Source organism: Protopterus annectens, chromosome 8.part0 (assembly GCF_019279795.1).
Source record: "Protopterus annectens isolate FY-2018-M chromosome 8.part0, PAN1.0, whole genome shotgun sequence".
Lineage (NCBI taxonomy): Eukaryota > Metazoa > Chordata > Ceratodontiformes > Protopteridae > Protopterus > Protopterus annectens.
This window is the reverse complement of record NC_056741.1, coordinates 836576081-836599888: the sequence shown is the minus strand read 5'-3', so window position 1 is coordinate 836599888 and position 23808 is coordinate 836576081. Positions and strand designations below refer to the sequence as shown.

Sequence of the window (23808 nt, the reverse complement as noted above, 5' to 3'; positions counted from 1 at the left end):
CAAACTCTACAACAGAAGAAAGAAACTGTTGCAAAAGAGTAAAATCCCATGATTGGAGAAACTCCCTGGTCAGCTTCAGTAAGAAGCTGAGATCCCTCATAAAATCCTCCAAAGCTAGTTATGAAAACAAAATCGCCACTGACTCTAAAGACAACCACAAAGCATTCTATAGCTATGTCAAGAATCTCAATGGCAACACTCAGATCTTCTCTGAGTTACAGCACAATGACACTAAATATACAGAACCAACGGATATTGCCAACATCCTGGCAGATAGGTTCAGTACTAACTTTACCCCTCTGTCATCCCCTAAAGGGCCCATCTCTATACCAGACGAATGCAAAGTTCCTGTAATCACGGCTGCACAGGTAAAAAACACACTATCCAAAGCCAAGAACACAGCATCCATGGGACCTGACGACATCCCAGGCTGTGTTCTACATGAACTACAGAACGAACTGGCACCCCACCTAAGTACCATGTTCAATCATAGCCTCACCTCAGGCTGTGTGCCCACTGAATGGCGCACAGTGACAGTTATCCCACTCCACAAAGGGGGAGCCACCACAGACCCTGGAAACTACTGCCCAATTAGCCTAACGAGCCTGGTCTGCAAGGCTATGGAGCGTATCATCATGGAACTTATAAACAATGATATTGGTAATCTCCAAACTCAGGACCCCACCCAGTTTGGGTTTGTAAAAGGCAGATCATGTCTCCTAAACCTGATAGACTTCTTTGAAGCAGTCACCAAAGCCGTAGATGAGGGTAAGGTGGTTCACACAGCCTATCTAGATCTCGCCAAGGCTTTTGACACCATCCCCCACTCTGGAATTATAGATAAACTCACTAAACTAGGTATAAATCCCTATGTCACAAGATGGGTTGCCAACTGGCTCACTGACAGAACCCACACTGTGAAAGTAGCAGACTCCAAATCCAGCTTCAGACCAGTGACAAGTGGAGTACCACAGGGTTCAGTCCTGGGTCCTCTCCTGTTTGGTATCTACTTCTCTGAAGTACAGGCCAACACAGAAGGTCTTTGGCTAATGAAGTTCGCAGATGACTGCTAACTAGGAGCCATAATCAAAACTCCAAAAGATGTGGACATCCTACAAAAGGGCCTTGCTGAGACAGATGCCTGGTGTCAAAGCCATGGCCTCAAGCTCAATGCCAAAAGTGCACTGTCATTCCTTTGGTAAAAACTCAGTACCCATGAACTACCACATAGGTGGTAGTCTACTTAACACCGAAAGTGTGATAAGAGACCTTGGGACACAGGTGGACAGTAGTCTCTCCTTTGATAATCACATCGCCACAGTAGTCAGGAAATCCTTCTATGTGGCACACCTCATCACAAAAGGTTTCTCATCCAGGAAAAAAGAGGTCATTGTTCCCTTCTACTCGTCACTCATTAGACCCATTATAGAGTACAATGCCCCTTTTGGTATGCACCTCACAAGACATCTACAACAACTGGAAAGGCCACAGAAATACCTCACAAAGAGGATTACCAGCCTCAAAGAGATGCCCTATGCAGACCGTCTCAAAAAACTGCAGCTTTACTCCGTTGCATATTGCCTACTCAGAGGCAATCTCTGCCTAACACACAAAGCTATGTCAAATCCAGAGCTTTTAGACATGCTCCACTTAAAGAAATCCCAATCCCTATGAGCTACATGCTCTAGGGACCTAAACCTCGTCACCACAATAAACAGAACATGCTGGAGGGATAGATTCCTGTCCCAGAGACTTCCCATACTCTGGAACAAACTACCTATCTATATCAAACAAAGCTCCTCATTAGCACTGTTCAAGAAAAATCTTGATGATTGGATGGGAGATAGGAAATTCACCCCGGGGATCACTTCTGTGGCTCTGCTCGACAGTGGCACAGGAAGATAATTTTCTTGGGTGGCGAAAGCCAGGGTACCTTTGGCTAGGCTTATATAGGCCCTAGGGCCAATAGCCTAGTACCTACCTATGAACCTATGAACATGTATGAAATAAATATATAATAGCTACTGCAGACCAGTCACTAACACTTTTGCTATGATTGTCAAATTCGATCACTTTTCTTTCTACTTCTATTTAAGTGAATGTAATTGTGATCTGACATGAAAGGCTAGGGTGAGTTAATTTTATCATCTGAGCCCTCACAGTATTTTATAGGCAAAAAGTAGCTTTTCAAGATCAAGAAAACAAGATTATGTCAGCATGTCTGTCCCAATGAAGGACTTTGATGGTTATAAAAAAATTAAATTAGTGATAAGTTGTTATTGTTCTGCTGGCATGGTTGTCTGGTTTAGAAGTTCACAACATGATACAAATGTGATTTCTCAATTTCTGCCCATAGTGTTTCTTTAATATTATTTAGACATATAGTGCTGCGGTAGCGTTGCTGCCTCACAGTAAGATGCTGTCCGGTTCGATTCTCAGCTAGAGCGTCTTCTGCGTGGTGACATGCGTGAATGGGTGTACCTTCATTGAAGGTTGTGTGTCAGGGCTGGCAACTCGGCATGTAAAAATCAACTGCCAATCATTAGCGGACTGGAGTTCCGCTGTGGCAACCTCTAACCTGGAAAAGCCGAAAGACACAACAGCAATTAAGTCCTTAAGTAAAATTTTAAATTAAAAGCTAGATAATGGTCTAGTTTTAAACCCTAAATATATATTCAAAAGAGTTATTTTAAGTTCCAAAACTGCACTAGGAGATGCCATACCTGGTTTAATATGGTTACATGTCTGACAGGTTGCATGTCTTCCTTTTATAAGATTGGGATATGTTTGCTATTTATTCTGTTCTTTATTAATTAATTTAGATTTAGTAAAATTATTACTGAAGAAAAGTATTTAGATGGGAATAACATAAAGGAAAGAGTGAAGTGAAACTTTATTATTTATTAACTGGGTTTGCCCACTAGGCACAAGTAATCCAGCAGTACTATGTGCTTAAGTTACTTGCTCAGAGATATACAGCAGACAAATTGAGAAGGGGGGATCAAACCCTAGACTACAGTGTGAAGCTCATAAATAATACCCAGACCTGATCCTCCTTGCATGATTTCTAGTCCAAACATCAAAGTCCTAGACAGAACTGCCTAGACATAGTAAGGCCTTGCTAAGTCTAATTATGGTGGCTGCCAAAAAAGCAATTACTAGAAAATGGAAATCAATGTCTAAACCAACTGTATTAGAAGTAGTGAATACAGTAACAGAAAGAAAACAACTGCAAATGGGCTTTTTAGAAAAGGGTAGGAGAAAATTACATGCAAAAAATGGGAATTATGGGAATAATACATGCAAAGGAGGAATGAGCTTTAAAAGAAGGCAGGATTTGAATGAGCTATGCAATGTTTGACTGACAGTGACTGGATAGAGTATAAGTGTTGTATAATGTTTGGAACTAAAATTATGTCAATATGGTTTGTTTTAATCTATATAAATGTACACTTTAAATGTACAGAGTAAGCTTTATTTTTTCTTTTTAATGTAAGATTCAGCAGTCAGCTTATCTAGCATGTCTCTTAAATCATTATATTCTGAATCTTCTCTTGCTATTTATGGTTAGTTTAAGGCATATTCTGGAATTTAATTCTGATAGATTTTATGACCCTTTCTTTTTCATGTTAAGTACTCAACTTTTACTTGCTAACCATAAGATGGCATCATTTAGTGTCTTTTGTGGAATCTCAGCATTATTATTCAAGCTTGTATTAAGGAAGCACAGTTGACTCTGTTCATATATGTAGAAAACAGAATTCCCTCATTTATCTCATTTATCGATATATCAACAGTATAAATTCCAAACAATGCAATCTCAAAACCAAGTCTTGAAGAAGAGCCTACAGCATGTCCATTCATGAGTCATGCTTCAACTTAATATTAGTTTCTGTTTACAATAGGATCATAGAAGGTTACTATGCTATTGGCCCTAAGGCACTTATAAGCCTAGCCAAGAGTTTAGTCCATGTTTAGACAAATCAGCACCCAATGCCCTTGTCCAACAGGGACATGGGTGGAATCCCAGGGGTGTACTTTCTGTTTCCCATCCAGTTATCCAGGTTGCACTTAAAAAGGGGTAAAGAGGTACTCTGCTTGATGTGGAGAGGGAGTCTATTCCATAGATGGGGGAGTCTCTTGGACACAAATCTGTCCCACCAACAAGTCTTGTTGATGCCACAGACCAGGTTGAGGCCGAGCGTGTGGGTTACTCGAGTGGAACTTGACTTGTGAATATGCAGCAGTCCCATCAAGGTGGGGCCTGTGAACGCCTTGTATGCCAGACAGAGGTCACCTCTGAGGAGTCTGTATGAAACTGAGTAGAGGGATAGGGCTCTTATCCTATCTGTGTATGGTAGATGTTTGAGGTGCTGAATTCTCCTAGTGAGGAACCTCTGTGGTCTCTCCAGCTGCTGCATGTGCTTTGTGAGGTACATGCTGAAAGGGGTGTTGTACTCAATAATGGGCCTTATAAGGGAAGAATACAGGGATGTTATGACCTCCTTGTCCCTGGATGAGATACCTTTATTTATGAGGTGGGCCATGTAGAAGGCTTTCCATACAATGGAAGCAACATGGTGGTCAAAGGTCAGATTGCTAGCAACCTGGGTGCCCAAATCCCTCACGACTGATTGAGTGCTTAGGATGTTATTAATGTGATAATTTGTGGGGACGTCACTCTCCCCAAAGGGGATGATGATGCATTTTTTGGTATTCAGCTTGAGGCCATGTTTCTGCCACCAGTCATTTGTCTGAGCGAGACCCTCTTGAAGGATGTCCACATCACTAGGGGAATTGATGACAGCACCCTGCTTGAAGTCATCTGCAAACTTGGTCAGCCATAGCCCACTGGTTTTGGCCTGCACCTCAGAAAAGTATATCCCAAATAACAGAGGCCCCAAGACTGAACCCTGGGGTATACCACTTGTTACAGGTCTACTGCTTGAGGTGGCTTCCCCTTTTTTGACTATGTGGGTTCTATCAATGAGCCAGTTTGCTACTTATCTGGTAACATATGGATTGATGCCTAGTTGAGAGAGTTTATTTATTATGCCCGAGTGGGGAATAGTGTCAAAGGCTTTGTCCAGGTCAAGGTAGATGGTGATCACTGTCTTCCCCTCATCCATGGCTTTGGTGACTGTCCCAAAGAAGTCCACCAAATTTAGCAGACATGACCTCCCCTTGATGAAGCCAAACTGTGTGGGATCAAGTGTTTGGAGGTTGCCAATGTCCTTCTTGATGAAGTCCATGATAATCTGTTCCATGACCTTGCAGTTCAGACTAGTTAGGCTGATGAATCTGTAATTTCCCAGATCGGTCGACACTCCACCTTTGTGTAAAGGGATGACAGTGGCTGTCCTCCACTCAGCTGGGATGAAGCCAGTACTCTGGCTTTGGTTGAATAGGGTGTCCAGTGGTGCTGCAAGTTCCTGCCTGAGTTCACGTAGGATGCAGCCTGGGATGTTATCGGGTTCCATGGAGGCGGTATTTTTTGCCTTTGAGAGAGCAGTGATGACCTGTTCCATAGATATAAGAGGAAGGGGGCAGTTACTGGGAATGTCCTGAATTACTGATAGGGGGACAGAGGGGTAAAGAATCTGTCAGCCAGCAAGTTTGCTATAAAAAATAGCATTTGTATATGTGATGTCCTTGACCACCAGTTCTGAACAGATTTGGGTGTTTCCTTTGAGGATGTAGACATATGTGAAGAAGGTCTTATGACTGTCTCTAGTAGATGTGGCCAATTTGGACTCGAAGTTTGCTTCAGAGGATTTCATTAGTGCTTTTATTTGCTTGTTCAGGCTAAGGAGACATTGCTTCCAGTGGGGCACCTGCTCCTTCTTTGTCTTGGACAGCAAATTTTTCCTTTTGTTATAGAGTTTATTTACTGCAGATGTCCACCAGACAGGTTTACTCTTCCTTGCAGAGGATGATTTAGTCATGTTGGGTATGCCTAATTCCATGCATCTATATAAATGCTTGTATAGTGCTTTGGTGTAGTTTTGGATATTGGTGCCAGTTCCTACAGAGGGGGAGGGGGCTGTGAAGCTGTTTATACCATCCCTCAGGAGGCTGTAATCAGTTTTGGAGAAGTTTTTATGTCTGATCCTAGCTGGGGGGGGGGGGGGTTGGGGGAGATGGTGACTTTGAAAGTGACCACTTTGTAGTCGGATCTTACCAGAGAGGATGATACTACAGGAATGCTGCAGTGGTTACTCATGTTGGTTAATGCCAAGTCCAAGATATTATCACCCATTGTGGGGGTATCAACTAGCTGCTCCAAGGCATTTGCATTGACAAAATCAAGGAATCGCTGGGCATTTGTGTTCTGGCATGAATAGTTCTTCCAGTCTATGTTTGGGAAGTTAAAGTCACCCAGGATCAGGGTAAAGGGTTGAATCTTGATAAATTCGAACAAGTTCAAATAGGGAAATTGGGCATCTTGAGTCATATTTGGGGGCCAGTATCTAGCCATGATTTGAATAGGGGTCTTGTCAATGGTTAACTGCACCTGGAGTGTCTCCTGTGCGTCAGACTGTTTGACCAGTCTAGAGGTGTGTATGTTGTTAATGTATATTGAAACTCCACCTCCTTTGGCTTTACTGCCCACAGTTTGGGGTCTGAATGTATGATAGGATGAGTAACCAGGTTTGGCTTAGGTGCTGTCCACAGCTTTGAAATAGGTTTCTGTGACTGCACAGATGTCAGATTTTCCAGGGTTAGGAATGCTTGCAATGAGTGTAGTTTCATGTTTAGACTCCTAGCATTTTGCAGCATGACTTGAATTTGTGTTTTGTTGAAATTTTTATGTTGGTAGCTTTAACCTCATCACTTTTCCTAAAAAGGCACTGTATGGGAGGCCAGGTGAGACAGATGCAGGCCATCTCTGGCAAAGCATCATGGTCTGTCGATCATATCTTCCCAGGCTGTCAGGTATTGGATCCCCTGGAATGACACCAGAAACTAAGCCAATTGTTAAAGTCAATCATTTACTGTTTGTATTGAGGCATCATTCTGGGTTACGGCAAAATGCTGCTTAAGGCTACGAACATAACTGCTTGGGACACATAATCAGCTAGCTGAATCATGTCTCTCTTCATATAGTCCAGAGAGGTACATCTTAAGTCATTCACACCAACATAGACTATGAGAGAGTCATAGCAGTATCTGTTGTTGAGAGACTTAAGTGCGTGTGTGATATGGCGGATTCTGGCACCTGACAGACAACTAACCGTGGCTTTCTCCTTATCCAGCCTGGTGAGAGGCACATCTGTGTGTCTCACAATGGAGTCTACTGTGATTAATATGTTGGGTTTATGGTGAAGCCTTAGTGGTTGTGAGGCACAGGTGTGTGGACTATGTGTGGTGTATGGTGGTGTGGAGGGCTGTGGAGATCGCGTGTATTTTTGCCTCGGAGGTCTCCTTTGTTTGGGTATGTTTATGTGGAGGACCACTGCATATGCAGGTGTGTGTTGTGTAGGTGTGGGTGGTGTTTGAGGTGTATTGATTGTGTTGACAACCTTTTCAATGCCAGATATACTGGCTTGAGGGGGAGACAGCTTGGACTCTAGGTTCCTAATGTAATTGTATCTCTCACAAATTGTGTTCCTTGGTGGTAGTAGTAGATAATTGTCTGTGTACATGAGGCAGTTGCTACACTGTCTCAGGATGCCCATATCAACCAGACTGGCAGGTGAAATTGTAGGAAATTGTCCAACCATATTTGTCAGAATCTGAGGGAAAAAGGCCAGGGAGAGCTAAGGGGTTGTCCTAAAGTCCAAGTGCTTAAACCAAAACTAAGAGCTTAGAATAACACTTAAGAATAACACGTAACAATTTAGACAGGCTATAAACAAGCAGTAGTAAATGCAACAGAATAGATGCAGTAGAACACTTTAGAGAACAGGCAGCAAGTAGCAGGAAGAAGCAAAGCAAGATGAAGTAGCAGAGTAGTAGGAAGAAACACAAATTAGAAAAATGGAAAACAGGTAGAGTCTTACAAACAATGAAAAATAAAAGGCAGCTGTTGCAAGACAAAAGCGACGCTTGGTAGATGGTAAATCCTTTATAAGCAGAAAATTCCAAATCCAGAAAAAATACAGACAATGTTCATCCAAGATAAAGCAGTGCAAGCAAACACAGCAGTATTAAAATTAGAAAAATATAAGCAACTGAATAAAGTGTTTTTTTTCTAAGTAAAAACGGATAGAGTAGGAACAGAAGATAATTCAAGGTTAAGGGACTAAGGGGTTTGGCCTTCCCAAATGATCTTTGTATTAGGTAGAATGAATTAATGAGATGAAACTGGGAGAGGTGTCCCACATCAAATTTATAGTAGGGGTGGGCAACTGCAAGAGCCACCAACATGTTGCATGTTGTACAGTTCTGTATACAACAGGGCATAACAGATAACTAAACAATATATCGTGTAGCAACATATGGAATGGCCTTAAAGTGTACCTAAACTTTGTGAATAGGTTCATCTGGGTGTGCAGGCTTTACAGATGTATAAATTATGCTGCAGTGGTATCACTGACTGCAAAATACTCATATAATGACCAGTTACTTTCAGCAAAGCAACTTGTTAATATAAGCTAACAGTCAGCTTTAGAGACATTCCAGCCCACTGTTTTGACAGTCTACTTATGGAAGGATATATCAAATATTGCAGCAATTGTCAGATGTTCACCAGAGGCCTATTATTACTAGGCAAGCTAAGTTCTGTCTGCACAAGGTACAAATATGCTTTATCTCTAGAGACCAGACTGAGAGAATATGTTTTTCAAAAGCAGATTTGTTGTAGTTTCAGAAACAGAAAGGAGGTCTCACATCATTATTTACATGTGGATACATTTGTCCAACATAATTTGCAAAAAAAAAAATTAGAAATGGTTCCCTGGAATAATTGTATATCTGATGGGTCTATTCCAACATTATTATTAAATTATAACTATAAAGGCAGATTATCTTTTTATTGATTAGTAAAGTCATGCGTACTGAACTAGAAGCATTAACATTAGAGATGGTCTGTATTCAGTGGGTAACAATCTAATAACAGGAGATTTAGTGGTAAGAACAAAGAGAGTAATCTCAAAAATCTAAACAGATAATTCTTGCCATATAAATACCTGGATTGAAATATGTGATGTAACAAATAAGACAACAAGACTAGTGACTTCTAATTGCTTATGTCTGGACCAGTAATGTTAAGAAGAGCTTAAATCTAAAGGCATTTATCCTTAGTGAGATACTGTCTTCATTCCATATGATGTTGCAATTTGTTACTTAACCCCTGGAAAAAGAAATGGTGCCTAAAATAAGAAATTTAATGTACCAAAACAAACCACAGACAAATGTCGACCCCAAAATCTGTAGGTTAAAATCCAAGAGAAACAAAATGAAAATCCACAATGAACCTACAAGAAAACAATTACCAGACAGGACTTTTATTATAAATGTTAAGTGCTTTCATCTGATAAAACAGACTTCTTCAGAACTCCGTATATAAACTCATAACCAGCTTCAAACAATGAAGAATTTAAATAGGATGCTATCCAGTGTATCAGCCGACGATGTCCATAACAATGTTTTTTACTAGTTTTAAAGTTCATTTAGAAAGACAGTCACCCAGAAATACAATTGCATATTTTTTGAAGAAAAAATAAATAAAACCATGAAAATGTGTGGTTATATAATAATGTTTATCTCTAAATTAAAACTACATTAGTAACTCATTGTAAAAAAAAATCTAAATTAACAAACTAAAATTAAGTTCTAAGAATTCAAACAGTTTAACATAAGGGGTATCTGTTTTAATAAACAGTTAATATTAATCATGCCACTTAGCACAGGGGACTTGTATGCCTGAAGTTTAACCTGCCACCATAACTTGCAGATTTCCAAATACGTTTCCTTATTTTCTAAAAAAAGGCACCAACAAAAGTCTTTCCAATGCTAAAAAGGTAAAATTCCTAAAGTTGTTACAAGCTGTAGCATGTATAGCTAGAGTGCTCTCCAAATTCTGAGCCCTTATGGCATAAGACTGTTTTTATATAGCCACACGTTTTTATGGTTTTATTTATTTTTTTCTTCAGAGAACATATAATTGTATTTCTGGGTTGCTGTCTTTTTAAATGAACTTTAAAACAAGTACATTGTTATAGACATTATTAGCTAAAACTGGATGGCACCCTATTTAAATATTTAATTGTTTAAAGCTGGTTGCAAGTATTTATATTGTGTTCTGAGGAAGTCTGTTTTACCAGATGAAAGTGTGTAATGCTTACAATAAAAGTCTTGTTAGGCAATTGTTTTCGTGTAAGAAATTTAATGTGGCATGTTCTTACCATCATAGTTTGAAAACCTTAAATTTCAGGACACATACAGAGAATAATCTTGAAGTGAACTCCTCTGAGCTATTATCTGCCTCATGGGCTTTCTCGGGGTTCAGTTTACTTATTTCTTCTATGAGATGTCATTGAAAGAAAATATAAGAGCTACTACTTTTATAAAAAATTACACTCAAGAATACCTCTCTTTTCCTTAGGTCATGGGTCAACCCTGACTATGTTATATGAAAGCTTGGATATCATACCTAACTGGATGATGGCTAGGTATTTGGGATCCAGTCCAGATCAAAGTGAGAAGACAACTACTCATGGGACCAATAGGCCTTCCACTGGTCTTATTCTTTCTTTGGTATTATTTTATTTTTATTTTTATTTATTTACATTTTTTGACTGGGAGTGTCCGACTCGACATAGGTCCATTTTCAGCGGAGGCCCGGGAGAAAAGCTCCACAGTTAAAATATACAGACAGTACTTACATTGGATTTACATAGCAATTAACAATTTGATCAACATAGCAATTAAAAATTACAAACATAGTTACAGATGAAGAACATAGTACATCAGTAGACAACTAGAATCTTTATCATCTGGGAAGTACATAACAAACATTAACAATTGTTACAATAAGAAGTTCCTGCTGTATAATAAGTAGTTAGGCTTACGAACATCTGAGCTTGCTATAATAAAGGTAGTTAGTGGGGTGGAAAGAAAGGTAGTGGGTGGATGGGGTGGGTGATATTAGAGGAGGAGTTGCAAGAGCATAGCCAGCATGTTTTTAGGTGCGCTTTTAGTAAAGTTTTGAAGTGGGTGCATGATGGTACAGAGGTAATTGTGGGTGGTAGGGAGTTCTATAATTTGGCTATGGCGCAAGAGAATAGTGCTTCTCCAGCAGAGGTATTGCTTGTATTAATAATAGCTTGGAATTTCTGCCTTGAGTATCACTTTTGAGTTTAATCCTTAAAAACTGTTTGATACTAAGAGAGCAAGCAAACAACATGTTTTTTTAAGTTGTATTTGTGGAAAATTGCCACAATTAAGTATTTCACTCTGTCAGAGGACCCCTCCATGCCCTTGCCTTTTTTTCTTAGATTACTGCATTGTCCTGTATCTAGGTCCGGGTGACAGAAATCTGAGCCAGGATGCACAGAGCAGTGTAGCATGCATTTTAATGGGAGCTAGTCCATATTCTTATTCCTATATTCTTATATTACTCCCATTTGTATAGGATGCACTGCTTGATGATCACCTACAGATAAGAATATAAAATCATTGTCTGGGCTTTAACTTGCACTGCAGGGAATGAGTATCTGCTACGGCAAAGAGCTGCTGGTTCTCTATCAGCTATTAGCCTGAACCCTCTACTCATAAATGAAGACCTGTTATTCCATGATATAGCCTGGAACATTCAAATCAGGATTCCTGGTTTCATCAGCTTATCTGTGTTGAATCACAAAAGGCCAAATTAGAACACAAACTACAAATAGTTGGATAAACTAAGGGATCTATCCATCTTTGCATAGGCTCACTGTGTGTATAATAGGTAGTGACAGTATTCTACTGTTTAGTAATTAAATAAGAAATAAATCTAGTCCTTTTGGTAGCTGTATACTTCTTCATTTTATGTGATAAATTATTATCCTGAAGGGCTCTGTTATTTCAGCCATTTTAATTCCTAATATCATTCTTAGTTCTTTATCAAATAAGGCCTTGAAGGTTAGACACAATCTACCACTTGTAAAATGGCAAATTATGTTACTCAATGTATGTCATGCTGCTAGACAAAGGTATTCGTTGAGAGAAGTTTTTCTGCACACTTTTCATAAGTAGTGAGTTTTCCCTTTGGATAAGAACAGAATATAGAATTTTGCTCAGCAATCCACCTAACATGTTCATCTTCATGTCAGGAGATCTAGATGGCATATACCTGCAAACAAGACCTATAGTCTTCAGTGCCTTAGTTTTAACTACATCAACATAGCCTTTAAAATTTATATTTCTTCTTACTAATATTCCTAAGTCCTTATAGCTATCAACTTTCCTGACTACTGAGCTTCGAAGTTTTATTGGGACAAATGTCTTCCCATGGCTTGAAAATAACTTTGTATTAGCTTAGACTGAGGCTGTGGTCTGTAAATAAATTGGAGACCACTGAAAGGATGGTATTAAATGAGACATTATCTTCATCATTTGGTATGATTACTCCAGTTGTAATATCATCACCATATTTGGATGTCTAGTATTTGCCTGAAGTTAGTAGAAGTGCAAATATCATATAAAACAAAACTGGATCCAACATATACTCCTAAGGGACTGTACGGCTGTCTTGAACACTTCAGAGAAGTGATGTTGACTCCTGACTTTTTCTTCTTCCATACTAAAACCAGAGATGTAGCCATTTGACAATAAACAGGTTTACACCTAACTTGATCATACAACAATTGTGATAGTGTAAGGGATGCTACCAAAAGCCTTTGCCAAGTCTTCCTAACTGAGTTATTAAAAATTAACAAGACTGCTATAGCTGGAATGTCTCTTCTTGGATCCATGTCAGTTGCTTGTCCTATCATGTTCCTTACTTCTGGAATTTATTACCTTTCCATCCTTTTATAGTTTGAGCTGGTGGTGGAGCAGCTTAAAAAGTTTGCTAAAATGTATCTTTTTTATAAAGTATAAAGCCTGCTTGACACAATCTGATTTGTATACTCTAATTAATTTATTAAGATAATTTAATTTATAGGTTCATAGGTAGGTACTTGGCTATCGGCCCGAGGGCCTACGTAAGCCTAGCCAACAAGGCTCCCTGGCTTATGCCACCCAAGAAAGTTATTTTCCTGTGCCACTGTCGAGCAGAGACACAGATGTGATCCCTGGGGTGTATTTCCTATTTCCCATCCACTCATCAAGATTTTTCGTGAAGAGTGCAAGTGAAGAACTTTGCTTGACATAGATGGGTAGCCTGTTCCAGAGTATGGGAAGTCTCTGGGACAGGAATCTATACCTCCAGCATGTCTTGTTTATTGTGCTGACAAGTTAGGTCCCTAGAGTGTGTAGCTCAGAGGGATTGGGATTTCTTTAGGTATAGCATGTCCAACAGCTCTGGGGTTTGACATAGCTTTATATGTTAGGCAGAGATCACCTCGGAGTAGGCGATATGCTATGGAGTAAAGCTGGAGTTTTTTGAGATGGTCAGTGTAGGGCATCTGTTTGAGGCCAGTAATCCTCTTTGTGAGGTACTTCTGTGGCCTTTCCAGCTGCCACAGATGTCTTGTGAGGTACATACCAAAAGGGGCGTTGTACTCTATAATGGGTCTAATGAGTGTCGAGTAGAGGGGAACAATAACCTCTTTTTTCCTGGATGAGAACCCTTTTATGATGAGGCGTGCCACGTAGAAAGACTTCCTGACTTCTGTGGCAATGTGACTATCAAAGGACAGACTACTGCCCACCTGGGTCCCAATGTCTTTTATCACACATTTGGTGTTAAGTAGACTGCTGTCTATGCAGTAGTTCATGGGTAAAGAGTTTTTACCAAAGGGGATGACAATGCACTTTTTGGCATTGAGCTTGAGGCCATGGCTCTGACACCAGGCATCTTTTTCAGCGAGGCCCTTCTGTAGGATTTCCACATCATTTGGGGACTCGACTATGGCTCCTAGTTTGCAGTCATCTGCGAACTTCATTAGCCAGAGGCCTCTTGTGTTAGCCTGTACTTCAGAGAAGTATATACCAAACAGGAGAGGTCTCAGGACTGAACCCTGTAGTACTCCACTTGTCACTGGTTTGAGGTCAGATTTGGAATGTGCAACTTTTACAGTGTGGATTCTGTCAGTGAGCCAGTTTGCAACTCATCTTGTGACGTAGGGATTTATACCTAGTTTAGTGAGTTTAGCTATAATTCCAGAATGGGGGATGGTGTTGAAAGCCTTGGAAAGGTCAAGATAGGCTGGGTGAACCACCTTACCCTCATGCGGCTTTGGTGACTGCCTCAAAGAAGTTGATCAGGTTCAGAAGGCATGATTTGCCTTTCACAAACCTGAACTGGGTGGGATTCAGAGTTTGGAGGTTACCAATGTCTTTGTTTATGAGTTCCATGATGATACGTTCCATGGCCTTGCAGACCAGGCTCATCAGGCTAATAGGGCGATAGTTCCCGGGATCACTGGTGACTCCCCCTTTGTGGAGTGGGATAACTGTTGCTGTATAAAGCCTGATGTGAGGCTATGATTGAAAATGGTGCTTAGGTGGGGAGCCAGTTCGTTCTGAAGTTCATATAAAATGCAGCCTGGGATGTTGTCCGGTTCCATGGATGCTGTGTTTTTGGCTTTAGAGAGTGCAGCTTTTACCTGCATAGTTGTGATTACAGGGACTCTGCATTCTTCCTGTATAGATATGGGCCCTTTAGGGGGTGAGGGGGGGATAAACTTAGCACTGAACCTATCTGCCAGGATGTTGGCAATATCAGTTGGTTCTGTAATTTTCATGCCATTGTGCTGTAACTCAGAGCAGATCTGGGTGTTGCCATTGACATCCTTGACATAGCTATAGAATGCTTTGTGGTTGTCCTTAGAATCAGTGGCAATTTTGTTTTCGTAGCTAGCTTTGAAGGATCTTATAAGGGATCTCAGCTTCTTACTGAGGCTGACCAGGGAGCTCCCCCACTCATGGGATTTTATGGGTCTATATTAGAACACCGAACATTCAAAATGTCGATTGTTCTAATATCAAACACTAGCAATCAAAAATACAAAACATCAAACATTCGGAACAGCAATTTTTTCCTAGGGAAAAAATTTGCTGTTCCAAAACACATACACACAACACAAACACACCAAACAAATAGCAATCCACACACATACCCCTAAACTCTTACACCTAATCCTACACTAAACTATACATACACCACTAACTATCCACTTACCTTAACCCAAACCCTAACCCTAAAGTCCGTCACTATCGCACAGTCATCTCACCCGCGCCCTAACCCTAACTCACTTACCCCACCCTAACTCTCATGTCCACACAATCACACACTTACCTGACCCGCGCCCTAATCCTAACTCACCTAACCCGCCCTAACCCAGACATCTGAACACTTACCTGAACCCGACCTGTAACTTTCCACCAGAGCACTGAAAATATCGAAGCAACAGAAACGGACAACCGAATTCTTTCCCTAGGAAAAAATTTGGTTTTCTGTTGCCTCGATATTTTCAGCGTTCGCTGAAAATGGGTCGATATTAGAACACTCGACATTTTAAATGTTCAGTGTTCTAATATAGACCTGATTTTACTCTCTTTTGCAACAGTTTCTTCCTTCTATTGTACAGTTTGTTTATGGCAGGGGACCACCAGATTGGCTTCCTTTTTTTTGTAGAATAGTGTCTTGGTTCTGTTTGGGATAGCATGATCCATGCACTTGTGTAAGTGCTTATAGAGTGCATTTGTGTAGGATTCACCAGTCGTAACTGTATTGTCCATCTGCATGGGTGTCATGAAGTTCACCACTTCTGTCTTAAGAAGCATGAAGTTGGCTTTGGAGAAATTTTTTACCGTGGTTTCCTTAATGGGGGTGGGGCGGGATGTGGATATCAAGGGTAATTAGCTTATGGTCGGATCGGACCAACGAGGAGTTGACTTCAGGTGTGGAACACTGGTCATTCATGTTGGTAAGGACTACGTCTAGGATATTGTTGCCCCTGGTGGGGGTGTGGATAAGTTGATCCAGGGCATTGGAGTTTATGAATTCCAGAAAGCGTTGTGTGAAGGAGTTGGTACATGAGTAGTTTTCCCAGTTAATGGTGGGGTAGTTGAAATAGCCCGTTATTAGGGTGTTTGGTTGAACCCTAATATTTTCCAGTACATCAAGAAAAGAGGAGTGGGAATCCTGGGGCATGGTGGGGGCTCCTACAATTTGGATTGCAGTTTTGCCCAGAGTTAGTTGCACTTGGATAACCTCGGATGCATTATGCTGAGCAACTAACCTGGAGGTGTGGATATCCTTAATGAATATGGACACACCTCTGCCTTTGGTATTCCGGTCCAGGTAACATGGCCGAAAAGTGTGGTATGAGTTATAGCCTGGTAGTGCAGGGGTGCTCTCTGGAGCCTTGAACCAGGTCTCAGTCACTGCACAGATATCGATGTTCTCCATTTTAAGGAGTGCCTCAAGTGAGTGCATTTTGAGATTTAGACTTCTAGCATTGAGTAGCATTACCCTCAGTTTTTGCTTGCCTGTTCCTGTTACGGTGGTGAATTTGTCATTTGAACCTTGCCTAAAAAAGGCACTATACGGGCGCCAACAGCCTTAGCCAGTATCCAGAATCCCAGGGGCAACAGGTGCAGGCCATCTCTGGAAAAGCATTGTGGTCTATCGACCATGTCATCCCAAGCAGACAGATACTGGATCCCCTTAGAATGACACCAGAAGCTTAGCCAATTGTTGGTCAATCATTTTGTCCTTGCACTGCGGCATCATTGTGGGCAATGGCAGAATGCTACTCAGGGCTAGGGTCATACCTGCCTGGGCTACAAGATCGGAGAGCTCTCCCATGTCTCTTTTCATGTAGTCCATGGAGGTACGTCTCAGGTCATTCACACCAACATGGACAATGACAGAGTCATATTTGTACTTGTGGAGTGACCTGAGTTCATGGGTTATGTGGCAGATCCTGGCACCTGACAGGCAGCTGACAGTAACCTTCTCCTTGTTTAGCCTGGTGAGTGGGACATCAGTGTGCCTGACTATAGAGTCACCTATGACTAGTGTGTTGGATATGTTGTTTTGCCTTATTGGCTGTGGTTGAGTGGCACACTGAGTCAGTGGGCTATGTGTCATTTGGGTTGTGTTGGGGTGGTGGAAGTTGCTTGCGTTTCTGCTTTGGAGGTCTCTGTTGCTCGGGCAGATTATTATTGAGAGCCTTCGTGAATGTTTTTGTGTTTCTATGTGTGGATTTGGGTGGTGTAGATTTAGTAAGACTATGTGATAAGTGTGGTGTGGTGCAAGTATTTACCTTCTCCTCTTGAATGTCAAGTTCAGTTTTGGTTGGAGAGAGCTTTACCTCCAGTTTGGCTAGATAAGTGCATCTCTCACAAGTTGTAGTGTTGGGTGGTAGGAGGAGAGAGTTGTCTGTGTACATGAGGCAATTGCTACATTGCCCAAAGATGCCCAGATTCATCAGATATACAGGAGAGAACACTGGGAGCTGACCCCTGGACATGCCTGAATAAAAAAACTATTTTCCTCTAGACAAGTGAGGAAAGTGAGTACAAGAGCTGTTTTTCTCTAGGCAAGTGAGGAAAGTAAGTGCAAAAACTGTTTTCCTCCAGGTAATGAGAAAAGTTGAGTGCTATAGTAATTAGTAGCTTATTTAGTGCTAACAACAAGTTCTGAACAAGTGCTGAGCACGGATAAGCAAATTCAAGTGCTAAAACTAAGAATCTGCATCTGCACTAGACTAGTTTCAGGAAAGAAACAAGTGCGGGCTTTCAAATCAGAAAGTTGAGAGAGCTGGAAAAGATTGCCCAGATGGCCAATAACTACAATTTCTTGGCCAGAACCACTCCTTATGTGGTAGACAGGTTACCTAGTGCTTACCACTCCCACTGACAAGCTAGAAGGCTTCCTTCCAACACAGAAAGTCCTGGGGGGGGGGCTCAGAAGCTTACATACAGTCCTGGATACAGCAAATCTGTATCTGGACTACACTAGTTACAGGAAAGGTAGGAAACAGACTTACAGTTTTTTTTTTTTTTTTTTACAGAAAAGTAGTTAAAACAGCAGTAAAAACAATTTAAATGCAGTGCAAGCTAGCATACTTGAGTATGTAGCAATATTAGACCAAACACAGTTTAAAAAAATGCAATTAAATTAAAAATGACTAAAACAAGTGCAGAAGGAGTGTATTAGATAGAATGTGGTAAAGAGATGGGACTGGGACAGATTTTAACATAAAAAGTTTAATAAATATATTTTGATTTACTGTCCATATTTAGATTATTTTAACAAGATTTTAAAATATCTATATCACTGATATTTAACTTTTACAGTCCTTATTTGATTGTGTTAATAACATTTAAGTTGATGTGTTGTTGTATTTGGTTTATGTTTCGATTTGTACTTTCTAACTTTTTGAAGCTGAGTAATAAGTTTGAATTTAAAATTTAATATCTGTCAGTAAAAACTTCTTCTGGTGAGAACTATAGAGTATTTTAATAACTGATTGTCATTAAGAGTTCAACTGGGTAAAGTATCACTTGAAGTGCTGTAATGCAACTTCTCTACATGATATAAAATTTACAGCATGGTTCCTCATCTTCTAAGTCAGTCATGAATTATGTTGTATATCAGAGCTACACATATCTTGTAGAAATAGCAGCAGTTTCATTCTCTTGACAGTTTTTGAACAGGGTAGAGATGCCAACCATCACCTCTTAAAGCTTTTCCTATTGCCTACCTTTTCAGCAAATGACATAAATAATAATATAATAATGCTTCTGGATCATCATACACTATTGTCTTTTTTTAGCAGTGATATAAACTTGTCTGCATTTTCTGCAACATTCTCCACAGCTGAAATACCATCCAATGACTGACCGTTTACTTCACTATTAACAATCATCTGTTAGATCTGTTCAAAGTAATCTGGATTCCTAGTTTGGTTGTTGTTGCAGCACTAAAGCTAATGTTCAGTCATTAGGAGTTTCAGTAATTGTTAAAAGTAATGCCCAATTGCTCATTTCATCCAGCATCTTACTGACACATGAAAGCACAGCACCAGTTGGTGTGCAAGAGTACAGTATCTCTGGTGCCCTGACAAAATGTTCATTTGTCAGTGTAAATACCACATTAATTGTTCCCTAAGAAAGTGCCTCTCTGCAGGTATAAAAAGCAAGAAAGAAACAGGAAGGAAGGAATAAGCAATAATAAGAGTTATGCATAAGAGAAATAAGAGTTATATCAACAGCTTTGCAAAATATTTTACTTTCTCAGCACTGAGAATGATGACATTTCAATTTGTTACTTGCCCTCAAGCTATCTTCAACATTCTGGAAGAACAGACAGATTTACTGGCTTCTTCTGCTAGCACTTTTATGTTATTCACCTAAGAAAATTGTTTGCATTTCCACTTAATTTTCTTGATCGCTATCTGCCTTACTTTATATTCAAAACATAGTCACAAAACTGAAATGATCTCTGTATGGGTTGATAAGTAAAATGTTTCTCCTTACATAAGTCTCCCAATAAATTATCATCATCATAAACAATAAAGATTACACATTTTAAAGCTACATGTTCCCTCTGAATTCTGCTTACAAAGTATCAAATAATACACCTTTACAGGAATTTGAAAGCATCTTTGAATGGACTTATTTGTTCCTTCAAAAGTGAGTCTATATCACAATAACATAAGAATTACTGCTGAAGACACATTTCATAGATGGTTTTGGAATTCAATCAGCTATTAAACCTGTAGCATTTATGCAATACATTTTTATAAATAGCATGGTTTATCGTCACACTGAAGGTTGTCATATAGAAAATTTCAGCAGACTTACCCCACAATACCCTAATCTTTCCCTTCAAGGACTCATGTTCCACCTGGCAAATGTACAAACCCTTTGTAGTGTCTGCTAAGAAAAGGTACATTTTCATTACAAAAGTCCCATCTCTCAGAGGTAAAACTCCAGTAGTTGTGACTCCATAAAGTTCTTCCTTCCCATCTTTCAACCATGTCACTTTGATGTTACTTGGATGGAAGCCACGAACAAAACAGACAAGATAGTTCTCTTTTCCTTGATTCTCCAGGGAAATTGAAACAGAATTATTACCTGTAAAAACATAAAAAATTCACAAGACTGGTCATTCATTCATCATTGTTTGACTCAGCTATGGTAATAACATGTTATAATACTATATTATCTTCCAGCTTGCATCTGAGGTGTCCCCACAAATTTCTAACATTTATACCTCAATTGTACTATTTAAGTTACAAGAGCAGCCCTTTGATTTCACTATATCCAGTTCTTGGCAGGTTTATTACATCTCTGACAATGGAATGGTCAGGAAAAGATAGCTCTTCATTATCTGCATCCCGATACAAATTTAATCTTGGCAGAGAGCTAAAGATGTAGTGACATGTATTTATCTGTTTTAACATACCTATCTGTCTCGCATTATCTAGGAACAAAGAAACAATGCTGCAGTCTCCACAGTCTCCAATCCTCTCTGTTATATTATTACATGTGGTTGGATCTGAAGGAGATGATAATCACTTACCCAAATACTCTTGAAAAATTAGTTGGTAGTCACCAAATACGACTAAATGTAATTTGTCTAAATTTAGTCATTCTTACAATCATTAGTGTAAGTGATACCAAATCTAAACAAACTATATTAGAAGGAGTGAATATACTAACAGAGATGAAAATGACTGGAATTGAGATCTTTAGAAAAGGATAGGAGCAAACTACATAGGTTAAATGAGCTATGTAATGTTTGACTGAAAATGTTTGGGTAGATTATAAGTGATGTATAATGTTTGCAGCTGGGAGTGTGTCAGCATGGTTTATGACATAAAATGCTTGCAAATAGGATTGTGTCAGTGTGGTTTGTTTTCATTTATATAAATGTATGATTGCTTATGTCGTAAGTGATGTTTTAATAAAGATGTTTCTGTTTAAAAAAGGGGGGGGGCAGGAATTGAATAATTTATTTAATGTTGCTTTGGTTATATGATGTACAGCAGTATATGTGAAATATGTTTGTTAATACAAATTGATTACTTTTGTATAAATGTAAATTTGCCTATGTCACAAGTGATAATTCAGTAAAGGTTTTTAAAAAACGCAGATCTTTAGCATAGCACATTTGTTCAAAAAAGATTGCAGGCTTTAGGATTTAGAACATGGACCTCAGAGTACCCCATACATATGGTGCACAGAATGCCTGAGCAGTCTGAAAACCCTTCCTCAATTATTAAAAAATGCTTCAAAAAGTAATAAGTGCAAACAGGTAAGTGCAGCAGCAGTGGCTGGCCCTGTCTAGCTATGGACCATTAAATAGCCAAATGTATAGACACTGCCTGAGCAGTAACTTCCTCCAAAAAAGAAACACCACAAGAAGGATAATTTTAATTGGATATGTACAGCAGTTCTCACTGGGCTGGGCCTATCACTTCATGTGTCATAAATAACCAAGTGTAAGGAGAAAAAACTAAAACAAAAAAAGAAAGCACCACAAAAATTAAGAATTTAAACTGATACATACAGCAGCTCTAGTTAAACTTGTCTGCCCAGCAGCATTAAACAACCAAGTTTGAGCAGAATGCTTGAACAGTCATTTACCCTAACCCCAAAACAAAAATCAATCTTTCAAGAAGTAATACTTTAAACACGTATGTGAAACTGGTATGTAAAGTGTTCTTAAATAACTGAGTTTGCTCCGTATTCAAAAATGCATCATTACCAGTGACATAAATCCTGCCATTATAAACAAATTCCTTCTTCTGTAAAGAACCTTCAGTGGGGGAAAGGTTAAAGGTTGCGGTAATGCAAAACTCCTTAGAAGCTTTCTACTGATCTTCCTGCTGAATTTGTTAATATGGAACTCCAGTCTGCCTGTATCCTGGTGCATCCAAAAGGTTTTCTGAGCACTTGAAGCACTTTAATTGCATTAAATTGAAGCTTCACCCATTTTACATTTTTACATAAAAACAACAGCTTTGCAGTACTTTCCTGACACCTGCTTGTCCCTGTAGAAAAGTATTAAAATGTGATGCAATTCCAGCACATTTTATTTTATCTTGTACACAAGTAAAACAATCCTTGTTGTGGAAAAAAGACTAAGTACTTTGTTTTAATATATTCATTCAATGCCTGTGAGCTACCTTCTGCTGTATTTTTAGTGAATTGCTTGAAACAGCTGCAGGTAGTCATGTTTTGGCCAGTTTCAACTTAAATGTGTATCTGTAGGAATTTCTTACATAGGATATGTTTGCTCTGTAGTCTTGCTTTTATTCTTTTATTTCTCTATATACATGTTGTTTGCTATACTTACACATTTCCCATTATAATGTCTATATGAATTAATTATTTGATATAACAGTTTGATATCTTCCAGCTTTATTTCAGGAGTAGATTGCTAAGGGCTTCTTTCTTGATAGATTAATGTTGTATTACAGTTATAAAAATGAAAATGCAACTGGCGTAGTCATCACCATTTCATAAATCCATCCTCAACTCTTTTTCCCATTTTGCACATGGGGTCGGGGTGTCATTATAGCAGTGAAAATCATCTCAAGCCAATGTTTACACCTCCGGGTGGCTAGCCCTGCTGCGGTAGTTCATTTGTACCCCCCACTTACACACACACACACACACACACACACACACTCAACTACAGCCAACTTAGAGTGTCCAATCCACTTACAGTGGTTTCTTGATAGTTTAATTGGATGTCATTTGTTATAAAACAAGTTGAGTATTTTGTTAACAGAAATGCTTTTTCTAGTGTTGGACAATAATTTTATATTCTTTGAAAGGGAAATATTTAAACGACAAAAGTCCAGTGAAAACCCACGTGACTGCAGGGAGGACATGTAGACTCCACACAGAAGGCATGCCAGCCAAGAATTGAACCAGAGAACCTCTTGCTGTGAGACGACAACGTTAACTGCTGCCCCACCACAGCCACCAGTTCACAAATAACCAAGAAAAAACAAAGTAATGTTGCATGGAGCTACATGTTAGGATAAAAACTCTTCTAAAGTCACTTCAGTTTGAAAATGTGCACTTATTTACTGTTCACTTCCATTCCCCATAATGAGGGGACTGAATGGTTTCTTGATAGTTTAATTGGATGTCATTTGTTATAAAACAAGTTGAGTATTTTGTTAACAGAAATGCTTTTTCTAGTGTTGGACAATACTTTTATATTCTTTGAAAGGGAAATATTTAAACGGCAAAAGTGTAATAATACCAATGTGTGCTGAATAAATGCTTCTCGAACCAAAAAATAAATCCAGCAAGTAAAAGTAAGATGAAGCAACACCAGGCTATCATAAAAACAGCAATAATTTATTCAGGAAACAGGGACAGACAAAGGCATAAGCACTTTTGCAGTATTACAACTGCTTCATCAGATGCATAAAATCTGTCTAATTCAATGCCCATTAAATAACAAAGTGAAATAATCACATGACATCCTAGTGAAACTCTTAAAGAGATAACATTTCAAATATATGCAGTACTAATAATAAACAGGTATGAAAAGTGAATGTGTATAAAAGGTGGGGGTTTAAAAGGGAGTTTATTAAAACTCCCTTCTTATTTAAAAAGAGGACATGCTTTCAACATTGGTTTCAATGGTACTTTATCATTAAGTCCTGACCCTGTATCTGCTCTTAGTCTAATAATTCATTTGCTTTCTAAACACTCTGTTTCATTTCTAATATCTCC

At 39.3% G+C, this 23808-nt stretch overlaps 1 protein-coding gene across 2 annotated transcripts in view; it reads right to left on the bottom strand.

Annotated features, from left to right (window-relative positions):
* LOC122809087 (rano class II histocompatibility antigen, A beta chain-like) overlaps positions 1 to 23808 on the bottom strand; it is a 233257-nt gene that overhangs the window by 41030 nt on the left and 168419 nt on the right. For both annotated transcript variants that reach the window (XM_044080313.1, XM_044080314.1), the window contains exon 3: positions 19909 to 20181. In XM_044080313.1, coding sequence (XP_043936248.1) covers positions 19909 to 20181 — 273 coding nt within the window. The remainder of the gene's footprint in view (positions 1 to 19908; positions 20182 to 23808) is intronic.